The following is a 23742-nucleotide window of genomic DNA, read 5'->3' as shown; positions in this document are numbered from 1 at the left end:
GTAGAGGTCTTTAGAAACAGAGTTTTCATGCAGCTTTCTGCAAAGATCCTTTCTGGAAAGCGCCGTATTTACCCAGGCCACATTTCAGCCAGTTCTGTGGAAGGGGGCACTGGAGGTGTGGGCCTCGCCCTGGCAGCAGAAATGCTTCCAAAGATATTTCCAAATGAAAACCTTCTGCTGTAGCAGAACAGAGGGTGCAGTATTAGGAACATGTAAGATTGGGAAATGGATTTGCTCCCATTGCTTGTGGCATGTGCTAAACAGGGGGTTAACGTAGAGTTTGAATAATCTGAAGCTACGCAACAGTTTTTAATAAACAAATAATATATATTTCACAGGTACTTGAGGAGTTTGGAAACTAGAAATGAATAGAAAACGGTGGCAGCTACCATTCTGAGTCTTCACAGATGAATTATCCATCTCATTTTACTGTTCTTTTTTCTGGCTCAGCAATGGATAGGCCAAGAATGCCGGCAGTGAATCTCTCTGCTGTGATTTGCTCTGGAATTTCTTCTTCCATCAAAGCTGCTGCACCTGGAAAGCAGCAATGACAACACGAGACACACAAGAGCAGTGTAAACATGGCATTCCAGAATAATAAAACTTATAAGTAGCAATAAGTGAATTGAATGCTTTTAGCAATGTATGCAGTAATCACGAAGTACTGTTTTACTAGCTTACATGTCATCGGGGAAACACTGTCAAGTCTGTGGGCTGTCTCACTTTGCAGTGGATACCTACACCTCAGAAGAGTCAAGGGATGGAAGACAGCTACTATACTCCATTGATCTGATGAGATCCTGCAATCCCAAAGGCATGCAGGGGCTGCACTGTGTGTGTGCAGTACAAGGGTTCCTGCTCTAGGCTGGTGTAGTCTAGGACATAAAATGTACACAAATGTGGTCATTCTGTTACAATGTGTACTGCTGCTTGGATGAAATCAATGCTGTAATTTGCATGCGGCAGAATTCCTTTTTGCCTTTGGCGTGTAAACCTTCAACTGTGTGTTTGCAGTTCCATTTCCAATCCAGCAGATAAACAGTAATGTTATCCTGTCAGGTTCCTGTTACATTTTGTTGTTCATTTATTTTTAGGTACACCCATACAACTGTTGCATGGATGAAGGACAACCTGTGGGTCTATATCTGTTCTTGCAATCCTGAGTGTTTTTGACAGCTCTTGGCCTAACAGGGTAACGGGCTTGCAATTTAAATCATTTTGTTTGGAAATTGAATCAGTCCTGCCTCTGTGCAATGCAAAATGCTGATCTCATACCTGAGGGATCACATACGTCCAGGTCAGATCTTCCTCCCATTGGATGCCTGCCCAGCAGGGCAGACAGACACAGTGCCAGCTCATCCTCCATCATATGCTCTCCTGTATGCATTAAAACAAAAACACCCCCTTGGGTTATGGTGTCATCAGCACAAAAACTGCAAGAACTGTGAACAAACAAAATAGGTAGTTTGGAAGATTTGGTTTTTCTAAGACACAGACCACGTCACCAACTGAAACACGTGATCCTAGCACTGGAAAATATTAATTCCAAGGAAAATGGTTCTTGTGTCTTGCGTGGATTTGGGGCAAAAATATCTATTAAATGGAGAAACTCTGATGCATACAGCTCTTGAGGCTACTTTGTGCTTGCAGGAGCCTGAGCTGCTGTTCCCACTAAAGAATCTGTGGCCTAGGACAAAACATGGACCATGTAGACCTGTGCCTATGCCAACAGCTATTCTGCACAGAGGAGGAAGAAGCTTGAGCAGGAAAGTCATAATCTAATATCCTGGGAGATCTGAACACAGTGTTTGTTCCCAGCTAGTGGCTGGCTTGTGTCCTCAAGCATGAGGTTATAGATCTGTTATGAAACTGTTCTATCCTATCTAATTATCTATTTATGGATGTTCACACCATCCATATAAATAACTAACCTTTCCACATTGCTTCAGTCCTTGGTTTACACAGATCTTTGTTGTAAGTATTACCGGGTGATGTACTGAGTAAAAGAAGCACTTCCCTTTACCCATTTTAGTGTTCAGCTGCATTACAATCTCCCTTTTTTGACAGCAGGAGCATGCCATTAGGAGTACATGATCTATCACTCTGGCGTTGGCCATAAGTATGTTTATATGTATACTCATGACATTCTTTCTGACTAAGCTGAATTAAACCAACACATCTTTTCAGATTTCAGTCCAAGGCTGACCATTTTCATCCCTCCTTTCTTGTCCCTCTCTTCTCCAGCTTTCTGTGACCTTTCTGGAGCCTACGTGACTGGCGAAGATGATGCTAATTTGGATAGGGGTATACTGGAGGAAGATATGATCTGCCAAGATCCATGCTCATCATTTGACAGACGAGATCCTTCAGGCCTGCAGAGATTTCCAGAGCAGCAAGAGAAGTACAGCTGAGACAACAGGCGTGATCATTCAACTTAAACTCCTAAGGCGGGTGGCTCCCCATGCCTGCCCTGGTTACCAAGCTATAGTTTCACATTAATTTTTTGCTGCAGTGAATACATTCTGAAATTGAAGACAGAACTAGCAAGCGTAGAACTAATATTAGAAAAGAAATAACTCACCCCTGCACTGTAGGAGTGACAGCAAGTCTCCTCTGTCAATAACTTTGTCGCCATTCTCATTCTCATAACCAAGGACTTGAAATGCTTGGCGTATTGTTTTCATTGACAAGCCAAACGCGGGCCGATGATTTATATAAAGTTTGATAAAATCCCTTAAATTGATTTTTGTCACTTGTTCTCCAGTATCCACAAACTCACTGAATTTTACTTCATTTATCATTTCTTCAATCTGAAAATGAAGGCAAGAAAAACTGTTACACATCTGCTTGTTGAAGGGCATCGGGCCAGTTTCCAGTGCCACAAAGGGCAGTGTAGCATGGCTGTGTGCATTGCAGGTGTCACAGCCACAGCCCAGCAATCAGCTCAGCAGCTGAGGACGGACATGACTAACGATTATGTGCTCGTTCTTATCACCTTAGCTAAAGATAGGGGTAGCAAATATGTAGTTATTTTGGATTTCCTCTATTAGTGTCTATGTGATTGTCCTTAGTGGTGACAATGAGTTATTCTAGAATGAAGCAAGGGTCAGTGAGATTTTTGTGCTCAAAATTGCAATAATGCAATAGCGTAATTCCTGCAGAATTCTGGCCTGTCTCTGTCCCTATCAGAAAAGCATTTTGCCCTGGTTGTTACATGTTACTAATGTGAGATGGGGAAGAAACCTTCCCCGGGGACTGAGTGATGAGAGCACCCCGTGACTTCGCAGCTGTCACCCGTACCCTTGCTGCAGCTGTGCCTGCACTCTGGGGAACTCAGGCAGCAAACCACAGAGCAGTAAATTCACCAGCCCACCAGAGAAGACTGTGCACGGAGTCCTGACCCAAGCAGGCAGCAGAGCGGAACCACACACCCCAGCAGGTACCAGCGATTGTGCCCCTTTATTGCACCCTCCCTGACAGGAGCAGCTGGGTCTTTTGCTCTGCTCTCGGTGACCAGCCGTGCTTAGTGCCTGTGGTTTTCCTTAGGGCTTCTGCTCAGTGCCCTCCATGTGCTCATGTCCAATGGAGCAGCCCCTCACAAACACAAACAGTGTCCCATGCCAGTGTGCACTGAACGTGCTGCCCCAGGAGGGAAGCTGATGCAAGACCTCCCTGGGGAGAACTTTGTGTTCAGCCTTGAGCCTTTGTCCTCTTGTCACAAGTTTTTCCACTGAATGAAGCCCAGGGAAGAGGGAAATCTCAGCTTTCTCTTTTTTTTTCGTGCAGCAAACGCCATGCCAGGTGAGAATAGCCAATTCGAGTCAGCTATAGCTGATCTGGGATTAGGTTTTATATCAGCCCCACTGAACTACAAAGGAAAAACACCAATTCCCAAAAGCCTCACTACTCAGTCCAAGCTGCTTTTTTCTCCTTTCTGTTTTTCCTTTATTAAAACACTCCAGAGAGAGACAGACTTTCTGTATTTTAATGCTGTCCTGCCTGCTTTGGAAAGCAGATTGTCGGTTGCCTACACTTAGCAGCAGTTTAGCACTTATTTCCATTCCTGAAATAGTGTTGCGATTTTGATTTGAGTGGAGGGCTAACAGCCATTCTTCCGGAGACATTTCCCAGAGGAATACGTACTCTCTGTACAGGAGGCAAAAATGCAATGAGCCAAGAGAAGTTCCAACAAACTGCAAGGGAATGACACCACAGCCTGACACAAGGACAAAGCAGTTCCAGCTTGGAAAACATCCCTGAGGAGTTTGGGGGGAGGGAGGAACACAGCGATGTGCTGCTTCCCCTAGGAACCCCTTGTACATTGTAGGGCTGTAGGTGGCTCGAGGAGCTTGTTATTTAAATCTCCTTGCATCAGATTCAGTAATTATTTTTTTTCATATGTGCTTTAATTGCCCTTTTGCCAGGTTGTAACATTACATATTAGGTCTGTATACAATGCAAACAGCCTTGTAGAAACAGCTGCAAAGAGAGAAGCAGCCGAATCCTTATTAAATTGCTTGCCTTTGCCTGCTGTAAAATCTGAGGCTGAAAAGCTTTTGAGAAATGTTTGATAGGAAGCTCCACTGCTGCAGCCTGAAAGGCAAGCTCAGAGAGAGCGTCTGCAGAGTTATCAGTTATGAAAGAGCTTTAAGTTCCATGGGAATAAAGGCTGCTGGCTCCATCTAAAATTATTCTTTGAGCAACCCAAGACAGAACAAGAAAAAGATGCTCTGTCAATACTCAGAGTCACAGAACTGAGTGCTTCTACCCACACTGCACTGCATGGAGGATTCAGACCTGACCTGGTGGTACTCCTAATAACCACAGCCTCAGCGCACAGCCCAACAACAAGTGAAGACATTCAAATACTCCTGGAAGTCACGGAGGGACCAAAGCACAGTGGATATTCCCTGGAGCCATCCAATATGCCTAAGGTCTGAATCTGGCCCTAGGGCACTCGGTAAGTCAAAGAATCATTAAGGTTGGAAAAGACCACTAATACCAAGTCCAACCCAAATCCATGCCCTTTATGCCCAGTAGCCATGTCCCTCAGTGCCACATCTCAACATTTCCTGAGCAGTTCCAGGGACAGCAACCCCACTGCCTCCCTGGGCAGCCCGTGCCAGTGCCTGGCAGCCCTTTGGGTGAATAATTTCATCCTAGTGCCCAATTTGAAATGCAATCATTCTAGTTTTTTTGGTTTTTTTGTGTGTGGTTTTTTTTTGTTTGTTTGTTTTTTTAAGCACAACCATAAAAACAAAGGACTGACCTCTTCCTCGGATGGATAAAATCCCATTGCTCTCATTACAGAAGGAATTTCCTCCAAGGGAATGTACATTGACACCTGCCTGCTCTCCAGCATATCAATGCCATGGCTGCGCAGCTGCACATAGTAGAAATAGTCTTCCAGCTCCTGTGAGGGATTCAAACGAGATACTGTAAAGTTCAGCTTCCAACAGGCGAAGAAGATAAGGCTTCATTTAAGATTTACTAACAGTCATATCAATGAGACTGCTGTTAAAGGCGATCTGGACAAAAAATAAAGAAATGTCAGGCCTGTATAAATGAATCTTAAACTCCAACCAGATGTTGCAGCATGGAGATCACAGTGAGCGCAATTACCCTGAAGAATTCACCGTCCTGGCCGCCATCCAGCAGTCTGTAGAACGGGACCAGGTCCTCCCCACCCAGGGATGCGGCAGCTTCCAAGGCACTGGCACAGAGAGAAGGCGGTGCAGGAAGGGTTCACACGGGGAGAGAATTCTCATTTCCCTTTCTAGTCATTGTTTGGAGACACTTTCAATAAATAAATAAAATCCCCAGGCCGCAGAGTGCAGGAAGGGGAGGCACTGCTTTGAACCACGTGCAATTTTATCACCAGCCTGCAATTCTACAGCATATTTCATACCCAGGTTTTACATACAATAGCACAGTGTGGGAATTAACTATTGCTGAATGGTCCTCTTGTTTAGTGGAATGAGCACAGGGCGGGGAGCCAACAGCTTTTCCATGGACTTGAGCTGGGTGTCTGGCACTTTGCTTTCCTGCTTCCTTATAGAGACATTGAGGGAGATGAATTAGCTAGATCAGCATTTTGAGCATGCGGAGCGCTGGGGCTTGGTGCTTGCAAGAAACCACACAAAGCTGAGCTCCCCACTCTTGATCTGACACATTCTTCCCCCATAACTCAGTACAAGAGCGAGTGATGGTGCCACAGGTGCTGCCCATATTAAGCCAAAGCAGCCCGAATGCTGGTAGCAGGGCTGCAGCTCTGATGCACAGCTCCATAGTGCTGCTTCAGTTTTTGCTAGCTTCATGCTTTTTTCATAATTAAGTTATTTGGGTATTAAACACAGTGGAGATGCACAAGATGCCAGGAGCAGCAATAAAATGATAATTAGCTCATCAAGACGTCCGCTCCAAAAACAAATTACACAGAAACTCAATGTTGCCTGGACTATGGCCAACCATTATAAAGAAGGATCGTTTATATTCCATTGCCTTCCTTAAAACGTCGCTTATTCTGACCCCCGACTGCTTAAGCCACACAAAGTGGAAAAGAAAAATAAATAAGCTTGGTGCCTTCGCAGCCAGGTCTCACTGCTGTGGTGTGTAGAGGTGAGTGAGCTCTGCACCCTTCAGCTCTGTGAGCAGCATCTGCAGGAATCATCTTATTTGGGACCACCCCATACTTAGCTATGGAGCCTTCCTCATTGGAAGATGAAGGGCATTTCACAGGGTCAGTGCACCCCAAAGGCAAAAATATGAGACCACAGCTGTTTTTAGGCTATTGGCTGTTGCTGCTCCCTTCTCAAATGCACACCCATCAGGCAACTGGTCTCCTTGACAAGGCAAGCAATATAAGCCCATGTCCTGGCATCATGGACCAGAGCCCAGGGCACCTCAGCCACTCCATTTACTGCAGTCCTCTTACTCATGTAAGCAAAGCTTTATAGGATTACAGTGGCTTGTGCTAAATTCAGCCTTCAAATGCAGCAGGGATTTCCTCACAAATGCTGGCCTCTTCCATTTGGAGAGCAGACTTGTTGTACCATATGCTCTCTCCTGATCTTCTACCCTGGGCAATCTCCATCACAGCAGCCAGGCTCTGACAAGGACCAGACAACCCTCCACATCTTGGCATTTAGACTGCAGTATTTTAGGTGCTCAGTCACTGACCACAGCCACTAACCAGGTCAGCTCCCCATTGACTGTTGTCTGTGTGAAGCAGCTGTGGAAAGCCACTCCCAGGCTCCCTTCTCCATTCTGTGGTACTCACTTTAGGTTCACCTCCCACTTTAGAACAGTGCGGTCACTCCCCCCAGCCGTAAAGATGTAGCGCCCATCGTAGGAGATGGCCAGGTCAGAAGCACCATCTGGATGGCAAATGAAAGCTGAGGACTTGTGAGGGTTACCATCAACGGGCAGAATCTGCAGGCCCACCTGTATGGGAAGAGCAGATGGTGAGGGCAGGGGCTCCTCAGGAAGGCTGAATCATTACTGTGCCCTGTGCGACCAGCCTTGTCTAAAAGAAGGAGTTCCAAGTGCCTCCATCCTGCAAGTGTTCACTTCTCTTGTCCCTACAAGCCCCCCAGCCAAGCCCAAAATGCTCCACAAATACCCAGATGGCAGAAGGTTGGTGCCCCACACCTTGTCCTTGGTAATGTATGCCAGATAGCGCTTCTGGGGCTCTGCAGCACTCTTTGGCAGGATTTGCATCTTCTCCAGTGGTGAGCCATAGGTTGGTCCCAGAAGAGTCTTTCTAAAGGCAAACAACATTGTCACCCATTCTCACAAAATATTTTCCCGTGTCTGAATGGCTGTGGTGCGCCAGGATGGGTGGATGAGGGAAGGTGTGGTGCGTGCAATGGCTTTGTAACACCAGGATAGGACATAATCCTGTCTAGAGGGGACAACACCAGAGCTAAGAGAGAAATGTAGTGCTCAGAGATCATTCTCTGCTGCTTCTGTGGGCTCCAATTATATCATCTTGTGTCCAACTGCTGCGTCCCAAGTCCATGGGTAGACTGAAGTGACTTGCAGCCATGACCTTCCCAGAAGGAAGGCTTTCTACCTGCACATTTTGGTTGTTGCATTGTAGAGCTTCATTTTGTAGCAGCTGTTGGCCGTGAGGATGAAGGACTCGGTGCTGAAATGTGGATACCAGGCCAAGCAGAGGGGCACTGCAGCCTGCTCTACACGATGTCTGTGCAGGACCACCAGCTGGTCTTTGCTGCTGCTGCTCAGGTCATATTCAATCTGGAGGAAAGACCAGGAAGCACAGTGACCTGCCATCACAGTAGACCTGATGGATTAATCACATGGAGCAGCCATTGAGGGTGAGCATCCCCAAACCCAGATCATTCCAACTACAGGTCTGCCCCAGTGCCAGGCTGACAAACAAATGGAACTGGTGGGAAGCTGCAGAGCCACAGGCTGAGTGTCCCTCCACAAGCCCAAAGCCCCAGTCCCGTCCTCCCGTGGCTGTACCAGCTGCCTGTCCTCCCCAAGGCTCAGCAGCCGGGGCTCACTGCCATCCAGCTGGATCCCAAACAGGATGCTCCGGATGGGCTTGTAGTGGGAGTGCAGCCCTGCCAGGTGTTCCCAGCACCTACGCTCATTCTGCAGAACCCTTTTGTAAACAGTCACTGCATATTTTTCATCCTGGAACGAGAATGCAGAAGTCAATGCAGCATGATCCCATGGCAATTCCCAGCTCCTAGGGCTACCCCAGGAACGGCACATACACATGTACACCTCAGGAAGAAGCGAGCAAGCTTACAGCAGTTGCGAGGTACTCAGAGTCATGGGAGAACTGGACGTGAGTTATGGGGCCCCGCGAGAACCTGAACACCTCACAGCAGGACAGCAGGGAAATGGCATCGAGGACATGCACGCTCCCATCGGTAAGACCAGCGGCCAGGAAGGAGCCTGCAAAGCCCAACAGAAAGCAATCCCAACGCGCTCCCACCTCCATGCTTGATACTTAGAGACATCACAGCTCTAAGATACCTGCAGGATCATAGGACAGGCACTGGACTCCAGCACTGGAGAATATCCTGCTCACAAGGAGCTGGAGCTGCTTGTAGTCCCACACCTTCAGCAGCCCGCAGTGACTGCCCATGGCAAGCCACGACTGCTGAGGATGGCATGCAATGGCCGTCACTGCTTTCTTGGCCTCTTTCATGACTTTTTCAAAGTCTGTCCCATCTGTCGCAACACGGAGCACTGTTGCATCAGAGGTTGAAAGGATAAAGTTCCTGATTGGTGTGAGAAAAACAGAATTAGATGAATCAGACTAGCTGGCTCGTATCCCTCTGAGCAATGTTACAGTCTCTTTTTGGCAACTTAGCTGGACAATCGTGATATATTCTAATATACAATATGCAAAGACTTCTGGACCTGGAAGACAGGTGGCACTTTGTGTTCATGACCTGAGAAGTCTCCAGCAGAAGACATTGCAGCCAGTTCCCTTTTCTACTGGGGTACGCAAGGCAGAAGAACGACATCTGGTCAGCTTTTACCATTTGAAGCTTGTCGGTGTGTGAGATGGACAAATGAGTGATTAAGGGTTCCCCGAATAGTCCTGTCACATGTCACCATAGGTAGGGTTTCAGAGTTGGCCATGATATCACGTAGGAGATCAGGGGACAGAGTGGGAGCTGTGATGTGGACAGTAGCCTGTGGTTGTGCATTCAGCCCTCCCAGCTGCAGCATGGTGAGGTGGTGGGCAAAGCAGGCATCTGAATGACCACATGTACAACAGAGTAAGTGCATACTGCCATCAGCCCACCCAGGTATGAAGCTTAGATTCTGATAGAAGATCAGGGGTGAACCCCAGGAACTGGGGCATGGTGACACGCCTGAGAATACAGCAATAACTGATGTGGGATAATAGACACCTCCCAGGGCTCCATCTTGGAGAGGAACCTGTCCCATGTGGCTCTTTGGAAAAATGAGCAGCTACAGATAAATGCTGCCAGCAGAACTTCAGACAGGACTGACAGACATGTGGTTTGCAGCCCCACAACACAGCATCTGGTTTGCAGACTTCATAGAGCTCCTCAGGCACCCTATGGTGCTGCTGCCCCAAGCCCCCAGGCCATGCATTCTCCTCACCACCACCTGGATTATCTCACCCAGCAGCGATAAAATACAACTGGAAATAGCCACCTGGGGGAGGGTTAAGCAGGGGATTAAGGGGCTCGGTGGGAGCCATGGGCTCAGCATTAGCCCTGCGTGGTGTACCAGCTGTGTGACAAGCTGCTCAGCTCCATGCCCAGCTGGCTGTCCCCAAGCCAGCAGTAACACTTATCCAGCACTGTGGCACCCAGTTCGTAGCTAGGGATGTGCTGGGGACACTCCATGACCAGTGCTGGAAGATGCAGAAGAGCTGCATTTACACAGGAATGCTCACCTAGCAGCAAAGGGGTGGCTGCTGGTAGAAGAGGCACCAGGAGGATCTGAAGGAGTTTTGGAGAAGGAGATGGACTGAATGGGACCCGTACCGCTGTGGTCAGAGCAGGCCAGGAGCTGCAGGTGCCCATTGTAGAACTTCACCTGGCCTCTCACATCCCCTGTCACTATGCAGCTGGAAGGAAGGAAGCAATGTGTTATGGGGTGGGAGAATTCATGCTCCAAATGGCTCAGGTCCATCCTGTTCTTTGTTCCACCAGTGCAACCCATGGGAAAAAATAAAAACTCACCGTGAGGAGCACACAGTGTGATGAAGCCTACAGAATATCCTGGAAAGTATTTACTCGAAACGGGGAACTCGCTAAGTCGAGAGAGATCTCTTCCCTTTTGCCCTTTCTCTGCCCAAAAGCACGAGAAGCACAGAAGCGCTGCGCCCCATCCCGAGCTGCTCGGAGACCGTCTGCTCCCTCTGCCGGCAGAGCCCCGGAGGCCGAGCACAGCTCCGGGCCCACGGCCAAGCCCTGAGCTTCCGAGGACTGTACCGTACGGGCAACGTCACCTCCTTACCTCTCCAACACCAACAGCACTGTCAGACTTTCTTCCTGCATCGGCACCAGCTTGGTGGCCTTCATGCCATGCAGCCTGCCCTGCGGCTCCTTGGCCAGCCCCCGCTTTCTCTCCACATCCCACACCACCACCTTCCCAGCCGAAGTGCCCGTCAGCACCTGCGTGGCGTTGAAATGGAAAGCTGACTGGGTGAAGTGTCCCACTGTGCTGCCAAAGGTCTGTCAGGAGAGCAGTGGTGGGTCAGTGCTGGGTGCTGGTTCTCCCGTCTGGTTCCTCGATGTGACATTCCCTCCCTGCCTCATGGTGGGACCATTGCCAGCACGTGGCCACTGGGAGTAGAGCCCAGAAGGCCAGGCTGAATGGGGCCACGGGCAACCAGATCTAGTGGTTGGCAACACTGCCCATGGCAGGGGTGGGAGCTGGATGGGCTTTAAGCTTCTCCCCCAACCCAACCCATTCTATGATAGAATGATGTATGTGGGAGATGCCACTCCTGGCCTTATCTTGGGCAACCTTGTCCCCTTAGGAAGCCCTGGGGACATCTGGGGACATGGCCACTACTTTGGCAAAGGGGAACAGGAAGGGACAGGGCTGCTGCAGATCCCCGTGGCTCCTTGCGCACTCACCTGCTTGGTCAAAGGAGGAGTGCTGTACTGCAAACCAGCACCACCCTGCAGAGAGAGCAGAGTGTGTGTCCAAACGAGAACATTTGCCTTCTCTAATCTCTCAGAGCCCACGGAGATGCATCTCCCCACCCCTGCTCCTCTTCCAGAAGCTGTGACCACCACAAGGCGCCCAAACACCCATGGCAGCATGAGTGGGAGAGGTAGGGAGCACATCAGGTACCAGCAGATTAACTTTTTGTGGTCCTACTCACCCACAGATAAAATATCACTTGGGTTTTGCTGTTGCTGACAAACTCATAGGGATTTTGGGGATTAAAAATGACAAAATCCTGAAATCAAAGGGGAGAGTCATGTTAATGGCAAGCAGTGATGTCTCCTGCTTATTCTTTCACCGAGCAAAGTGTGGTGCCCGAGTTCCTCACCTGGAAGCCAAACTCAGGGCTCAGCTCCACATAACACACGGGGCTCTCATCAGGATATGTCCACCTCCACATACAGACCCTCTGGCATGGGGAGAAACCAGGAGACGTTTGTGGCCTCCTGGGAATTTCCAGCTTGGCTGAGTGAGCCCCAACCCCTCCAGCTGCAGAGCATGAGGGGCAAAAAAGGCTGGAGCAGGATAACTCAGCACAGCTGGATGGCTTAATTTCAGGAAACAGTGTGAGGAGCTGCCTTAATGTGAGCACAGCAGAGTCAGAAGTTTTCATCCCAATTTCAGACCTTCTCTCTCAGCTCTGCAGCATTCCTTTTAATGAAATCCCAACCTATCCCCCAATGGCTTAGCAAGAAAGATCTTGACAGACCCACAAGAAAAATCTTGAAGAAGAAAACACAAAAGAGGAAATAGCCTCACCTGCACCATGCCAGCACTGATGGTAACCAAACACTTTGCATCCCGGGAGATGGCGATAGCGCAGACCCCACTGCCTGCATGGCTGTCAAAGATGGTGCGCACCGGGATCCTGTGTGGAAAAACCCTCATGGGCACTCCTGGCAGAATGTGTAGACAGGAGAGTGTCTGCTGGAATGGATGTTAAACAGAGTGTTGTCCCTATGAAGGATACGGGAGGTTTGCATGGAGGCTCACCCGGAAAAGGCATCCCATATGATGACCAAAGGGTCTGGACCTTGGTCAGCAGTGGCAACCCAGCGCCTGTCCTCACTGACACACAGGCATGAGATGGCATTTGCATGACCCTGGGAAGGAGGAGAGAAGCACCTGGGAGCTCCAGAGCTGCTTGGCTGGAGGAATTTCCTATCTTCCCATCCAAGAGTCTTCCATTTTCCTCCCCCTAGCCCCACTCCGAGCAGCCCCAAACCACCTTCGTGGCTACCACACCAGGCCCAGGGATGGAAAAAAGGCACTCAGGGATAGAAGAGGCCTGCAGACCTGCAGGTGGTGCTGCCTGCTGCCAAGGACATCGTGGACCACCACTGTGTGGGCACAGACATACAGCAGCATCCCATCCTCAATGCTGTGCACAGCCAGGCTGCTGTTGTAGCCCAGCGCCCAGGACAGGCTCTGTGGGAAGAAGAGGTTCTTAGTAGTAGGGGAAAGACTGCCTCCAAATCCCCTGAGGTAGCAGGGCAGAGCATGGTGTCCCAGAGCTGCTATCCTGGCCAGTAATACTCACGAGAGGGTGGCAGCTCTGCTTCTCTCCCTGGAATAGCAGGCCAGGCTGCGCACCCCACACACGGCTGGGAGCATCGCTGCGCTCCTCCAGCTCTCCAGGAGCCCTCTGAGGTGCAGCTGCTGCAGCATTTCCCAGAGCTCCATCTTCCTGGGCAGCAGCCATGGAGTCCTTGGAAAGGGAGAGATGATGGAGTCCGCGCTGCTCCCAGACCTGAAGCTGCTCTTTTTGCTGTTCCCCTTGCCATGTCCTACACACCAGTTAGTGATGGGTAAAGGTATGATGGCAAAATGGAGTGAAAAAAGGGGATCGTGTCATGGGATAGGGCTGAGACACAAAAAGGGATCCCCTGAAATGTGCTGACTGGTAAGCAGTTGAAAAATTGAAGCAGAAAAATCCCACTGCCTCTCATAAATGAATTAAACATCCCAGGGGGAACCAAGGAGGCTTCCCCTGCTCTGAGTCCCTTCTCTTGTGGCTCCAGATCAGTTTTTGCATCTTTCCACAGGGCCCCTTGCTTTCTCCATCATGTGAGCTCAGCATGGATGCCGTAGCCATGGTTCCAGGTGAGGTCAGGTAACATTTCATTCAGCCCAAGGTCAGGATCACATCACACACATAACTCAGGGGCAGTTCAATTGCTCAGCAAATACTGACAGCTGGGCTGAACCTACAGAGCAATAACAAATAATAACACCTAATAACTAAAGGGAAATGGGAGGAGCTGAATGGAAACTGCCATTCACCTAAGCTCTGCAATTTGCAGCTCCAAATGGGGCTGGTTTTGGTCCCATCCCCAAGCAAGGGGAGACACTGCAGCATGGGGTCCCTATTCTGTGTCCCCAGGGGACATTGGTGACAAACTGTCCCAGTGCTGGGATGGGGTCCAGGCACCCTGCACCAGGCACAGCTTGCCCTCACCTGTTGGGGTGGCATTGCTGCCTCTCGATGCATCTGTCCATCTGGGGACGACTCCTTCAGTGCAGTGTCACTTGAGTCATCCATCCTTACCTCCAGTCTCTGTCCAAGAAGCCGCCAAAATGTTTTTACTCCAGTTGGCCACAGGAGGAGGATAGGGCCCCGGAGCACCCTTTCAGTCCCAGTAACACTTTCCCTGAGCACCAACAGGCAGGCAGAGCCCTGCTGCCCAGCTCTGATCAGGCTCTCCTGCGCCTGACGCTTCTGTTTGCATCCAACTGCTGTTCCCCGGGCAACAGCTGCAACGGCTGCTGCCAGCAACGGACTGGAAAGCACTGTGAGAGGGCTCATCCACTCTGCATCTCTTCCATGTCCCCTTGTTATCCCCACCAGCTGCCCTATAGAGGCAGCACTGACCCTCTGCACAAAGCACTCCATCAGGATGATGCCCATATGGGGATGCAGCTCTCCACCACCACCCCGAGTCATTGCTGCCTTCTAATCAGCTCCAGGCTCTCCCAACTGCCGATTTCAGACATGCTATTAAGCTCAAATAATAACAATTTCTAAATCTAATTTGTTTTTCCTTCTGCCCAGCACGAGCCTGGTGCCCTGCTGGGAGAGGAAAGCAATTCTGTTATCAGCACAAACCATCTCAGCGACCTGAGGAGCTGCCGCGCAGCCGCCATGTGCTCCTTCCAACCTGCTGCATCGGGTGAGTGGGGAATCATGGCTTAAGTAACAAAGTTGTGACCCAAAGAAGTGGATTGAAAACAATTGGTGGTGAATAAATGGGGCCAGTCCCAAAAAAACATTTTTACTGAGTGCAAGATGGCAGGTTTTGCAACAGAACTGTGTTTTTTCACTTGCTGGAATTGATCCAGTCCTATCACCAATGGGAACAGTGATCAGAGCACACAGCCAGGACATGCACTTCTACAGAGCTCCACAGAGCTTTGTTACATCACACTGCAGACATCCTCCACAGTGACAGGGAAATGAGTTCCCTGAGAGCAGGAGTTTGCTCACTCCGTTGTGCTGGGATGACCCACTAACCTTACTGCACGAGCAATAGAGAAAACAGTACTTTTTAGGGCATTTCATTCCAGGAGGCACATACACAAAGGCCTGGAACAATGTCCCAGGAGCTGTTCTTCCAGACCAGCATGCAGACCCAGATTCACCTGCAGCTCAGGCAACACCTGCACACCTGGGGTACGAAGACACATACCTCAAGCACACGAAGCCAAGGCCAGGATCCAGCTGGTCTGACATTACAGCTGCCAGTACACCACTCATCTGCATGCTTACAACTACATTCTGCTTCACTGCACCAAATTTTTGGTTGCAGAAGGTCAGGGAAGAATGCTTTTATGCCTCTGCAGATCTGCTTTTAACATACCTGACATGGTCCACAATTACTGCCCCCAGATAGCAACTTCCACAAGAACGGAGAGAGGCATTTCTCAGTTTTATTCATTGGGATGAGTATTTCAAAGTTCAACTGGAAACAACCTTCAAACAAGAACAATCACCCCCAACTTCCCTTGAAGTGTTTATACATCCTAAAATCAACTGCAGCAAATAAAAAAATTTAAGAGTACTTCAATACATTAGAAGACAGAGTTATAACCCCAATGCTTATTTCGTTAACTTAAAATAATTAGGCACTGCAAAAATGCTATCTTATTCAGTGACTTCCAAAAGCTATGGTCACAAGGGAAAGATAAAGTACCAGATTTGCACGTTTCTTGACTGTGATCTACTAAGTGAAAAAAAGAAAAAATTGTTCCAGGATTTTTTGTCCTATTTTACAAGATGTTCAGTGAGGAATTTCAAGGAGAAAAAAAAAAAAAAAAAGGAGGAATGCCATGTTATCACCAAATAAAAGCATTTTATGCTCTTCCAAATCTGTATCAAGTGGAATCTAAGTTACACTCCAGCCTTACTCCAAACTGATGCAAGGCACAAGAGATGAGAAACCACATCCTGCAACTCTGTGAGTTGCTCCTCACAAACCAGTGCAATTCCAACTGCATTAAGGCTCTGCTCCATTAGAACCTCTTCAGACTCTGCAAGTCCAGCCACCTAGAGGTCACAGCCTCTGAAACACTCATTTCAGCAAAAACAAAGGTCATAGGGCAAGCTTTCAGATCAAATCAGAGTCCAGAAAGCAGGCACAAGCTTCATCTTTATTGTCTTCTGAGCAGTGGTCATCTCTGCAAGGGAATGATATTGCAGCTGAAAAAGAAGAGTGGAGAAGAAAACATTTGTTTCAGCTCTGAAAGAAGCTCAGATGATCTGACACAGTGCGAATCTATCAACCACAACCCTCCCCCATTGGTTTCCTCTACTGGAGGAACTAGCCATTGAGATCTTCAGCCCCATACCCATACTTGATATAACTCATCATCCCATACGACTACTAAATTGTCAGCCCCAGCTCTCAGCTGGAATCTGCCAGTGACACACACCACAGCAGGCAGTAGCGCAGAGCCGGCTCTGCTGCAGGAAGCATGCCTTGAGCTAGCAAGAGCCCCCTCTGCTCTGATTGGCAGCCTACCCCAGGAGGCCCTTTCCAGCCCAGCGCTTCGGAGTCAGCCCCAGGTGCACTTTCTTGCCATTGCGGATCACAGTCACACTCAGAGGTCTCTGGGAGAAATGAAAAAAAAGAAAAAAAAGAAAGATGAGCTCTCTCACTTCCATTATAAAGTACCCAATAGCTGTGGGAGCTTTTCTAGCCATTCCACAGTAAATGCTGTAGCTCACCGGGAGAGGTAAGAGAATGCAGTTATAGCAGAAGCAAACCTACCCCTTCACTATGCTGTACTACTGCGGCAATGTTCTGCAGGCTCTTGAAGTTGTGCACATTGACAGAACCAAACTCCACAATCTCATCATCAACTTGAAGGCCCTGGGCAAACAGAAAGAAGCTGAGCATTTGTGTTCTCTGATGACAGGTAATACTGCCTGCTCACAGGAGATTTCCTTCAGCCACATAGGCTGGTGCTAGGGCACCATCCTTCTCACCATTCAGACAACTGAAAAATATACCCTCTCCCTTAGAAACAAGGGAGTCCTGTTTTATGAGAAAACAAACACTGAGGCTACAATGAACAGCAAGGCCTTGTAAGAGCTGTGTGGTGCCATGATGCAGCAGACAGCATGCACTGTCTGATCCCAACACAGTGACAAACCAGCTCACAGGGTCAACCCAGTGACACTGCCACATGTGGGCAGCTCCCTACATGGGTGCTTTCAAGAATAACTACACTGGTTTAGCAGGTGATTGAATATTTGACAAACACTTAAAATGAAGAAAGTGGGAGTGGGATAATAACAATAATCAGTATCTCACAGCTTATTCCTGCTTGTTAGCAGAGAAAAAAGCAATGCATCCTCTATTTCCCCTCCCCAGGTCTAAAAGAAGCTCTCCCCACCATCAGCCCCGGCAACATACCGAGGTGCTGGCAGGAGACTCTGGTGTCACAGCATTGACTTTGGCAAAGGCAGGCGGCAGGCTCTGGCTCATGGCCTCAGCCTGCGCCTCCGCCTCGTCCCTGGCATGTTTCTCCTTCTCCCGGGCGTGCAGCTGGTGAAGAGCCTCCTCTACCTGCTTCATCAGAACTTTGTGGTCGTTCTGCAGACCTGCGGGTGGCACCAAGCTCAGTAAGAAGCAGAATCCTATCATCACTACGGCTGGAAAGGACCAACATGGATCACCACAACCCACCCCAGTCCATTCCCACAGCTCTTCAACGCCCCTGGTGACCCCCCCAACTCCCTGGGCTGCTCTTTGGGAGAAGAAATGTCTTCCAGTATCCAACCTGCCCCCGCCCCGGCGCAATGTCAGCCCGTCCCCTCTCGTCCCGTCGCCGTTACTCGGGGCAGAGGCCGACCTCCCCACACACACCTTCATTTCAGCGATAAGTTCTTCCCGAGCCCCTCTTCGCCCGAGGAGACCCGCACGCCGCTTCCCGCCCACAGCCAACGCCGAACAGCCCGGCCCCACTCACAGGCGATGATGTGCCGCGCGGTGCGCACTTGGTACAGGTCGATGTCGGCCCGGGGAAGCCCTCGGCGTCCACCAGCGGCCCGTCCATGCCCACGCCCTTTTGCTGAGGGGAGAAAGGCCGCGGTGAGGCCGCCGGCAGCGCCCCGAGCCCCGCGCCCGGCCCCGCACCCCGCTCACGTCCTCCAGCAGCTGGTAGCAGTCCCGGATCTGCGCCTCCACCTCGTCCTTGCGCCGCACCAACTGCTGCACCTCGCTCAGCGTCATGGCGCGGCTCGTGCCGTCCTCCGACATGGCGGCGTCACGGCACCGCACCGCGGCGGCAGGAAGTGCGTCACGGTGCGTGCGGGGGCGGGACTGGAAGTGCCGCGTTCGGAGGTGAGAACATTGGGGCGGAGCCAGAGCACGAGGGGGCGGGGCCACGGCGCTGGGGGCGGGGCCAGGGGGCAGCGCGTGGGGCGGCCGAGGGCATCGCTGCCGTGGGGTGACGGCGGGGATGGCGGCGCCGCGGGTGTTGTGGCAGCGCCGCGGGGTGATGCAGCTGTGCCGTTACCGTAGGGTGATGTGGGGACGGCAGCTCCGGGGGATTGACGCAGCAGTGCCATTGCCATAGGGTGGCACACCTGTACCGTTCCGTGGAGTGGCGCAGCAGTACCATCAGCAGGGTGCTGGCAGTGCCACCACAGCAGTGTCACTGCTGTAGAATGACAGTGTTACGGCTGTGCATTGCTTGGTGTCACACAGCTGTGCCATCCCATGAGTGACAGCGCAATGTCATTGCCGTGAGATGACTTTGGCTGTGCAATGGGTGACGCAGTGCCACCGCCCACCTGTCCGGCTGCCACCACTGCTGTCCCCAGCTCTGGGCAGTGCCCTCGGGATGGGGTGTGGTAGAGGAGGAGCACCTTTCCCTATATCAGCCCCATGCTCAGGGTCGCGCTCTCTTTGCTGCTGCCGCATTGCAGGGTCACAGCATGGTGAGGGCCGGGGAGTGGGCACAGAACTGCACGTTTGTGGGAGAAATTCCCCGTGTTTCCCCTCAGCCTCTCACCCTGCTCACTGCTTCTCCCACTTCTCTTGCAGACGACGTACACGGACAAAGGGGAAAAGGTGAGTGCCTCCTTGCTCCATGCTTGGGGGGGGATTCTGTCCTGTGCTCAGCACTGGGAGCCTCATAGCTGCCCCGCAGTGCTCCCAGTGTGGTGCTGGAGCAGTGCTGGGTGCTTTGCTGCCAGGTGAATCGTTAACGCTGCGGGGTTAATGAGGGCAGGCGGCAGGGCTGGGCTGCAGCTGCCGTCTCCTTCTCCGTGACCCAAATCCCAAACCCTGAACCCAAGCCTCCCACCACATGTTTCAATAGGACCAGATGCCCCTGGGCTCACTTCTTGGCTGATACCTGGATGCTTTGCAGCACTTTGCTCCATGCAACTGGAGCCAACGCTGTGCCCTGTGTACAGAACAGCCTGCATGCAAAACACTACAAAAAATTATCAGGGCAGGGGGCTGGGGCTTCATCCATGTCACTGGGGTGCACTCACAGGAATTGCATTGGGAGAAATTCCATTTGGAAGAACTGTACCCAAAGGAATCACAACCCACAGGAATTGCAGCACATATAACTTCTTTTTCCCTTCCCTTTAGCACCAGCGAGGCCGCTTCATCCACTTCCACTCCATCACATTCTGGGTGGGCAATGCCAAGCAGGTAGGAGGCCGCAGGGGTGGTGGTGGTGGTTATTGGCTACTGGGGGATGGCAAGGCCGTGTGTGTACGTGCGTGCGTGTATGTGTGTGTGTATGTGTGTGTGTGTGTGTGTGTGTGCGTATGTGCGTGCTGATAGCAGCCCTGGCCCAGGGCCACGGCCTTGAGCCCTTGCGCAAGGTGGGGGGTGGACGTCGGGGGTGCGCATGGGGCAAAAACGCAAAGGGAAAGCAAAAATGTGTCACGCTCCGCTGCACGCAGAGCGGAGTGAAAGGCTGTGCTGGGAGCAGCCAATGCCCTCACGCACGTCGCACAGCCATGTACACGCCGTGCTGTGCTGCAGGCCGCCTCGTACTACTGCAACAAGCTGGGCTTCGAGGAGCTGGCGTACCGCGGGCTGGAGACCGGCAGCAGGGAGGTGGTGTCACACGTCATCAAGCAGGACAAGGTGTGCAGTGCTGCGGGATGCGCTGAGCACCGGTGGTGGGATCATTCCTCCCATCGCCAACCCTTCCTCCCGTCCTCTTTCACCCCAGATCATTTTCGTCCTCTCGTCGGCACTCAATCCAGGCAATGAAGGTAGGTCTGTAGGTCTGGGCCGGGGCTGTGGGTGCTCTGCGGTGCGGTGACCCCGCTGACATCGGCTGCCGGCAGAGATGGGTGAGCACATGGTGAAGCACGGGGATGGTGTGAAGGACGTGGCCTTTGAGGTGGAGGACTGTGACTTCATCGTGCAGGTAGGCAGCGCGTGCGAGGTACAGCGGGCGCCCTGAAATGGTGAGTTTGGGGGAAAAGGAGCGATTCTGGGGCTGCTGGGTACCATGGCCGCACGTCCCCACATTGGTGTGGGAAGGGCCCCGGGGGCACGTGGCAGGACGGGCACTCTCCTCTGCTCAGAAAGCCAAGGAGCGCGGAGCTGTGGTGGTGAAGGAGCCCTGGGTGGAGGAGGACAAGTTTGGGAAGGTGAAGTTTGCTGTCATCCAGACGGTGAGTGATGAGGGCACTGAGCCCCCCCACACGCAGTGCAGTCTGTACATTGCAGCAATGGGCACAGAGCCTTTTCCTCCCTTGCACAGTACGGTGACACAACGCACACCTTGGTGGAGAAGATCAACTACAAAGGGCTCTTCCTGCCTGGGTACCACGCGCCCCTCTTCAGAGACCCACTGCTGCCCAAACTGTGAGTCGCACAAGGTCCCATTGTGGGGATGAATCCCACCACGCAACTGCTATCAGGGCTGAGTGCCGCCCCGTGTCCCTGCAGGCCGAGCGCCAAGCTGAACTTTGTGGACCACGTGGTGGGGAACCAACCCGACCTCCAGATGGTGCCGGTGGCAGACTGGTGAGAACAGGGCAGGCTGGGGGGAGGCCGAGGGCAATTAGCACAGAGCAGAGGTTCATCAGTGCGAGGGCTGCAACACGGCTGCTGTGGGTGGGCAGGTACCAGAAGAACCTCCTCTTCCACCGCTTCTGGTCGGTGGATGACAAGCAGCTGCACACCGAGTTCAGCGCCCTGCGCTCCATCGTGGTCACCAACTACGAGGAGACCATCAAGATGCCCATCAACGAACCGGCAAACGGCAAGAGGAAATCCCAGATTCAGGTGAGCACAGCGATCGGGCCGTCACCGCCACCAGCACAAGGCTGGGGTGAAGGAGATGGGATGGGGCTGGCGCTGCAACCATACCTGCACTGCAGTGAGATGTTTCCCTACAGGAATACATCGATTACTATGGAGGGGCCGGAGTGCAGCACATTGCACTCAACACCTCCGACATCATCTCAGCGGTGAGTGCCCCCAGGGCAGCCCCACTCAGGGACGTGTCACAGGGGGTGATGCCTCATGGATAGAGTCCTTGTGTGGTGGCCAACTCCACGTTGGGCCCAAAGGGACAGTGGGACAGGTCCTCGTGCACCACTTGGGACAATGCAGTGGGAAGTGTTGAGTTGCATCTCAATACCTCCTGTCCACACGTGCCCGACCCAGAGCTCCCTGTTTGCAGATCACCAACCTGAAGCAGCGCGGCATGCAGTTCATGGACGTGCCATCCAGCTACTACCAACTGCTGCGGGAGAGGCTGAAAACTGCCAAGATCAAAGTGAAGGAGAGCATCGACAAGCTGGAGGTGGGTTGGGCGCAGCAGGGCGATGCAAAGCCGTCCCCTTGTTCCCTGATGGATCTCAGAGCTATTTCTCTATTGCTTGTCTCCAGGAACTGAAAATCCTGGTGGACTTTGATGAGAAGGGATACTTGCTCCAGATCTTCACCAAACCAGTTCAAGACAGACCCACGGTCTTCCTGGAGGTCATCCAGCGGCACAACCACCAGGTTGGTTGGAGAGTTTCACTGCTACAAGTAATAGAGGCAGCCTTAGCATTGAGTGGCAGCCCGAGGACCTCACGGCACCCAGTGCCACCAGCACCACAATGCTGTGATGAAGCCTTAGGGCATAATGTGGGTAATGCCATCTTCCCACAGGGCTTTGGTGCTGGGAACTTCAAGTCCTTGTTTGAAGCTATTGAAATTGACCAGGATGCACGAGGCAACCTGACTGTCCTGAGCCCCAATGGAGAGACCAAGCGCATGTAGAGGCGGTGTGCGGGCTGCCCGTGGTGCTGGGCCACAAGGAGCTGAATCACAAACAAAGTGGGAACTGGCTGTGCTTTGTCAACAGCCCAGACTTACATGTAACAAACGGGATGTTGCTGCCAAGCTGTGATGGGCAAGGAAGGATCCAGCCCGGGCTTTGCATGGGAGAGGGAACGTGGCCAATGCCCTCACCCCAGCACAACCCCATCCAAGCCCCCGAATCCCAAACACAGCACAGACTCATGGCACACATGTAGGTTCAATTCTGAGACATGATTTTAGGGCAGCCACAGCATTCTAGAATGAGATGAACAAATGTATGGGCTTCAGCTTTCCCACCGGTGTAATGTGGCATTGCTCTAGGACCTGTCAACTCCTGAATTAATGAAGGGTGGAATATCTCCAGTATCTCAAGAAGAGATTGCTGGGTTTGTGGCCACTGCCCGCCCCCCTGGGTGCTGTCACAGTCCTTGCATGGGGACTCTCCCTCCTGCCATAATAAATCCGTCTGTCACAGCTGAGTGCTGCTGAGTCTGTGCTGCAGTCACTGGGGGCCAGGGAGGAGCTGAGGCTCCAGGTTCAGTGCCAGGAGCTGCTGTCATTGTGTCACACACCTTGCTAATAAATACCTGCTGAGTGTGTCCCAGCCCTGGAGGTGCCCACGGCCAGCTGGATGGGGCTCTGAACAACCTGCTCCAGTGGAGGGTAACCAGCCCTTGTCAGAGGTTGGAACTGGATGGGTTTTCAGGTCCTTTCCAACCCAATCATTCAATAATTACGTCAACCTCGAATGTTCCCTGAGGCCCTGCAGACCTCAGAACATCTGAAGAACATCTCAGGATGCTTTGGTGGCCCTGGGTGGCACACACCTGCACTCTGAATCCTCACAGTACCCACCGCAGCTCCCTTCACTTCCCAGTGTGGAAGCAAAGCCCTGAGTGGAGCCCATGCCTCAGGCTCCTGGGACACAGCGTGAGCCCATCCAGCAGCCCCCAGGTCAAATACTGGCAGCACCATCTCCATGGGTCCCATCCCCATTGTAATTAGTAAGAGACAAACAAGGAGAAGGCACAGCAGCACAAGCTTCTTTTCCTCCTCTATCAGCTGCTGCATCCACCTCTGCCTTGGGATCTCTTTTTCCAAAACTCAGTCCAGAAAACACTGAAGTTGGTATCTGTGAAGGTGGGATCCCATGCAGGCACACGTGGTGCAGCTGCTTCAGCACCAGCTGTGCATGGGGGCTTCACTTCAATGCAGAGCTGTGTCAGAGCCTTAATGCTAA

The 23742-nt window shown here is 51.5% G+C and overlaps 3 protein-coding genes across 11 annotated transcripts; 1 reads left to right on the top strand and 2 right to left on the bottom strand.

Moving 5' to 3' along the window:
• Positions 1–290: 290 nt before the first annotated feature.
• CFAP251 (cilia and flagella associated protein 251) lies at positions 291–14626 on the bottom strand. Of its 9 annotated transcripts, none has more exons than XM_085238516.1 (23): positions 14162–14626; positions 13244–13411; positions 13000–13131; positions 12697–12806; positions 12463–12571; positions 12032–12112; positions 11861–11938; positions 11610–11654; positions 10984–11201; positions 10707–10733; positions 10418–10591; positions 9013–9260; positions 8783–8931; positions 8491–8664; positions 8075–8259; positions 7651–7762; positions 7280–7443; positions 5623–5713; positions 5496–5528; positions 5270–5413; positions 2582–2810; positions 1276–1377; positions 291–534 (listed from the first exon to the last, which is right to left on the bottom strand). In XM_085238516.1, the coding sequence occupies exons 1-23, from the start codon at positions 14609–14611 to the stop codon at positions 422–424; spliced, it is 3336 nt and encodes a 1111-aa protein (XP_085094642.1). In that variant the 5' UTR covers positions 14612–14626; the 3' UTR covers positions 291–421. The 9 variants fall into 9 exon arrangements, with proteins under 9 accessions (XP_085094642.1, XP_085094643.1, XP_085094644.1 ...); XM_085238517.1 differs by having other exon boundaries at positions 10984–11141; XM_085238518.1 differs by having other exon boundaries at positions 13244–13490; positions 14162–14343.
• Positions 14627–15610: 984 nt separating this feature from the next.
• On the bottom strand, positions 15611–18532 carry PSMD9 (proteasome 26S subunit, non-ATPase 9). The gene is given in 7 exon segments (XM_003210932.4): positions 15611–16399; positions 16722–16810; positions 16971–17072; positions 17619–17806; positions 18175–18231; positions 18234–18276; positions 18351–18532. Coding segments are annotated over 7 exon segments (621 nt in total). The 5' UTR covers positions 18465–18532; the 3' UTR covers positions 15611–16371.
• A 559-nt stretch (positions 18533–19091) lies between these two features.
• HPD (4-hydroxyphenylpyruvate dioxygenase) lies at positions 19092–22981 on the top strand. Its single transcript, XM_010720131.4, has 14 exons — positions 19092–19147; positions 19254–19280; positions 19812–19874; positions 20214–20318; positions 20407–20449; positions 20525–20607; positions 20768–20857; positions 20947–21050; positions 21135–21212; positions 21311–21473; positions 21587–21658; positions 21874–21996; positions 22083–22199; positions 22350–22981. The coding sequence occupies exons 1-14, from the start codon at positions 19145–19147 to the stop codon at positions 22458–22460; spliced, it is 1182 nt and encodes a 393-aa protein (XP_010718433.1). The 5' UTR covers positions 19092–19144; the 3' UTR covers positions 22461–22981.
• The last annotated feature ends 761 nt before the right edge of the window (positions 22982–23742 follow it).

This window comes from Meleagris gallopavo, chromosome 17 (assembly GCF_905368555.1).
Source record: "Meleagris gallopavo chromosome 17, MGAL_WU_HG_1.1, whole genome shotgun sequence".
Classification (NCBI taxonomy): domain Eukaryota; kingdom Metazoa; phylum Chordata; class Aves; order Galliformes; family Phasianidae; genus Meleagris; species Meleagris gallopavo.
Note: the sequence above shows the minus strand (reverse complement) of the source record. Positions and strands in the feature narration are given on the sequence as shown.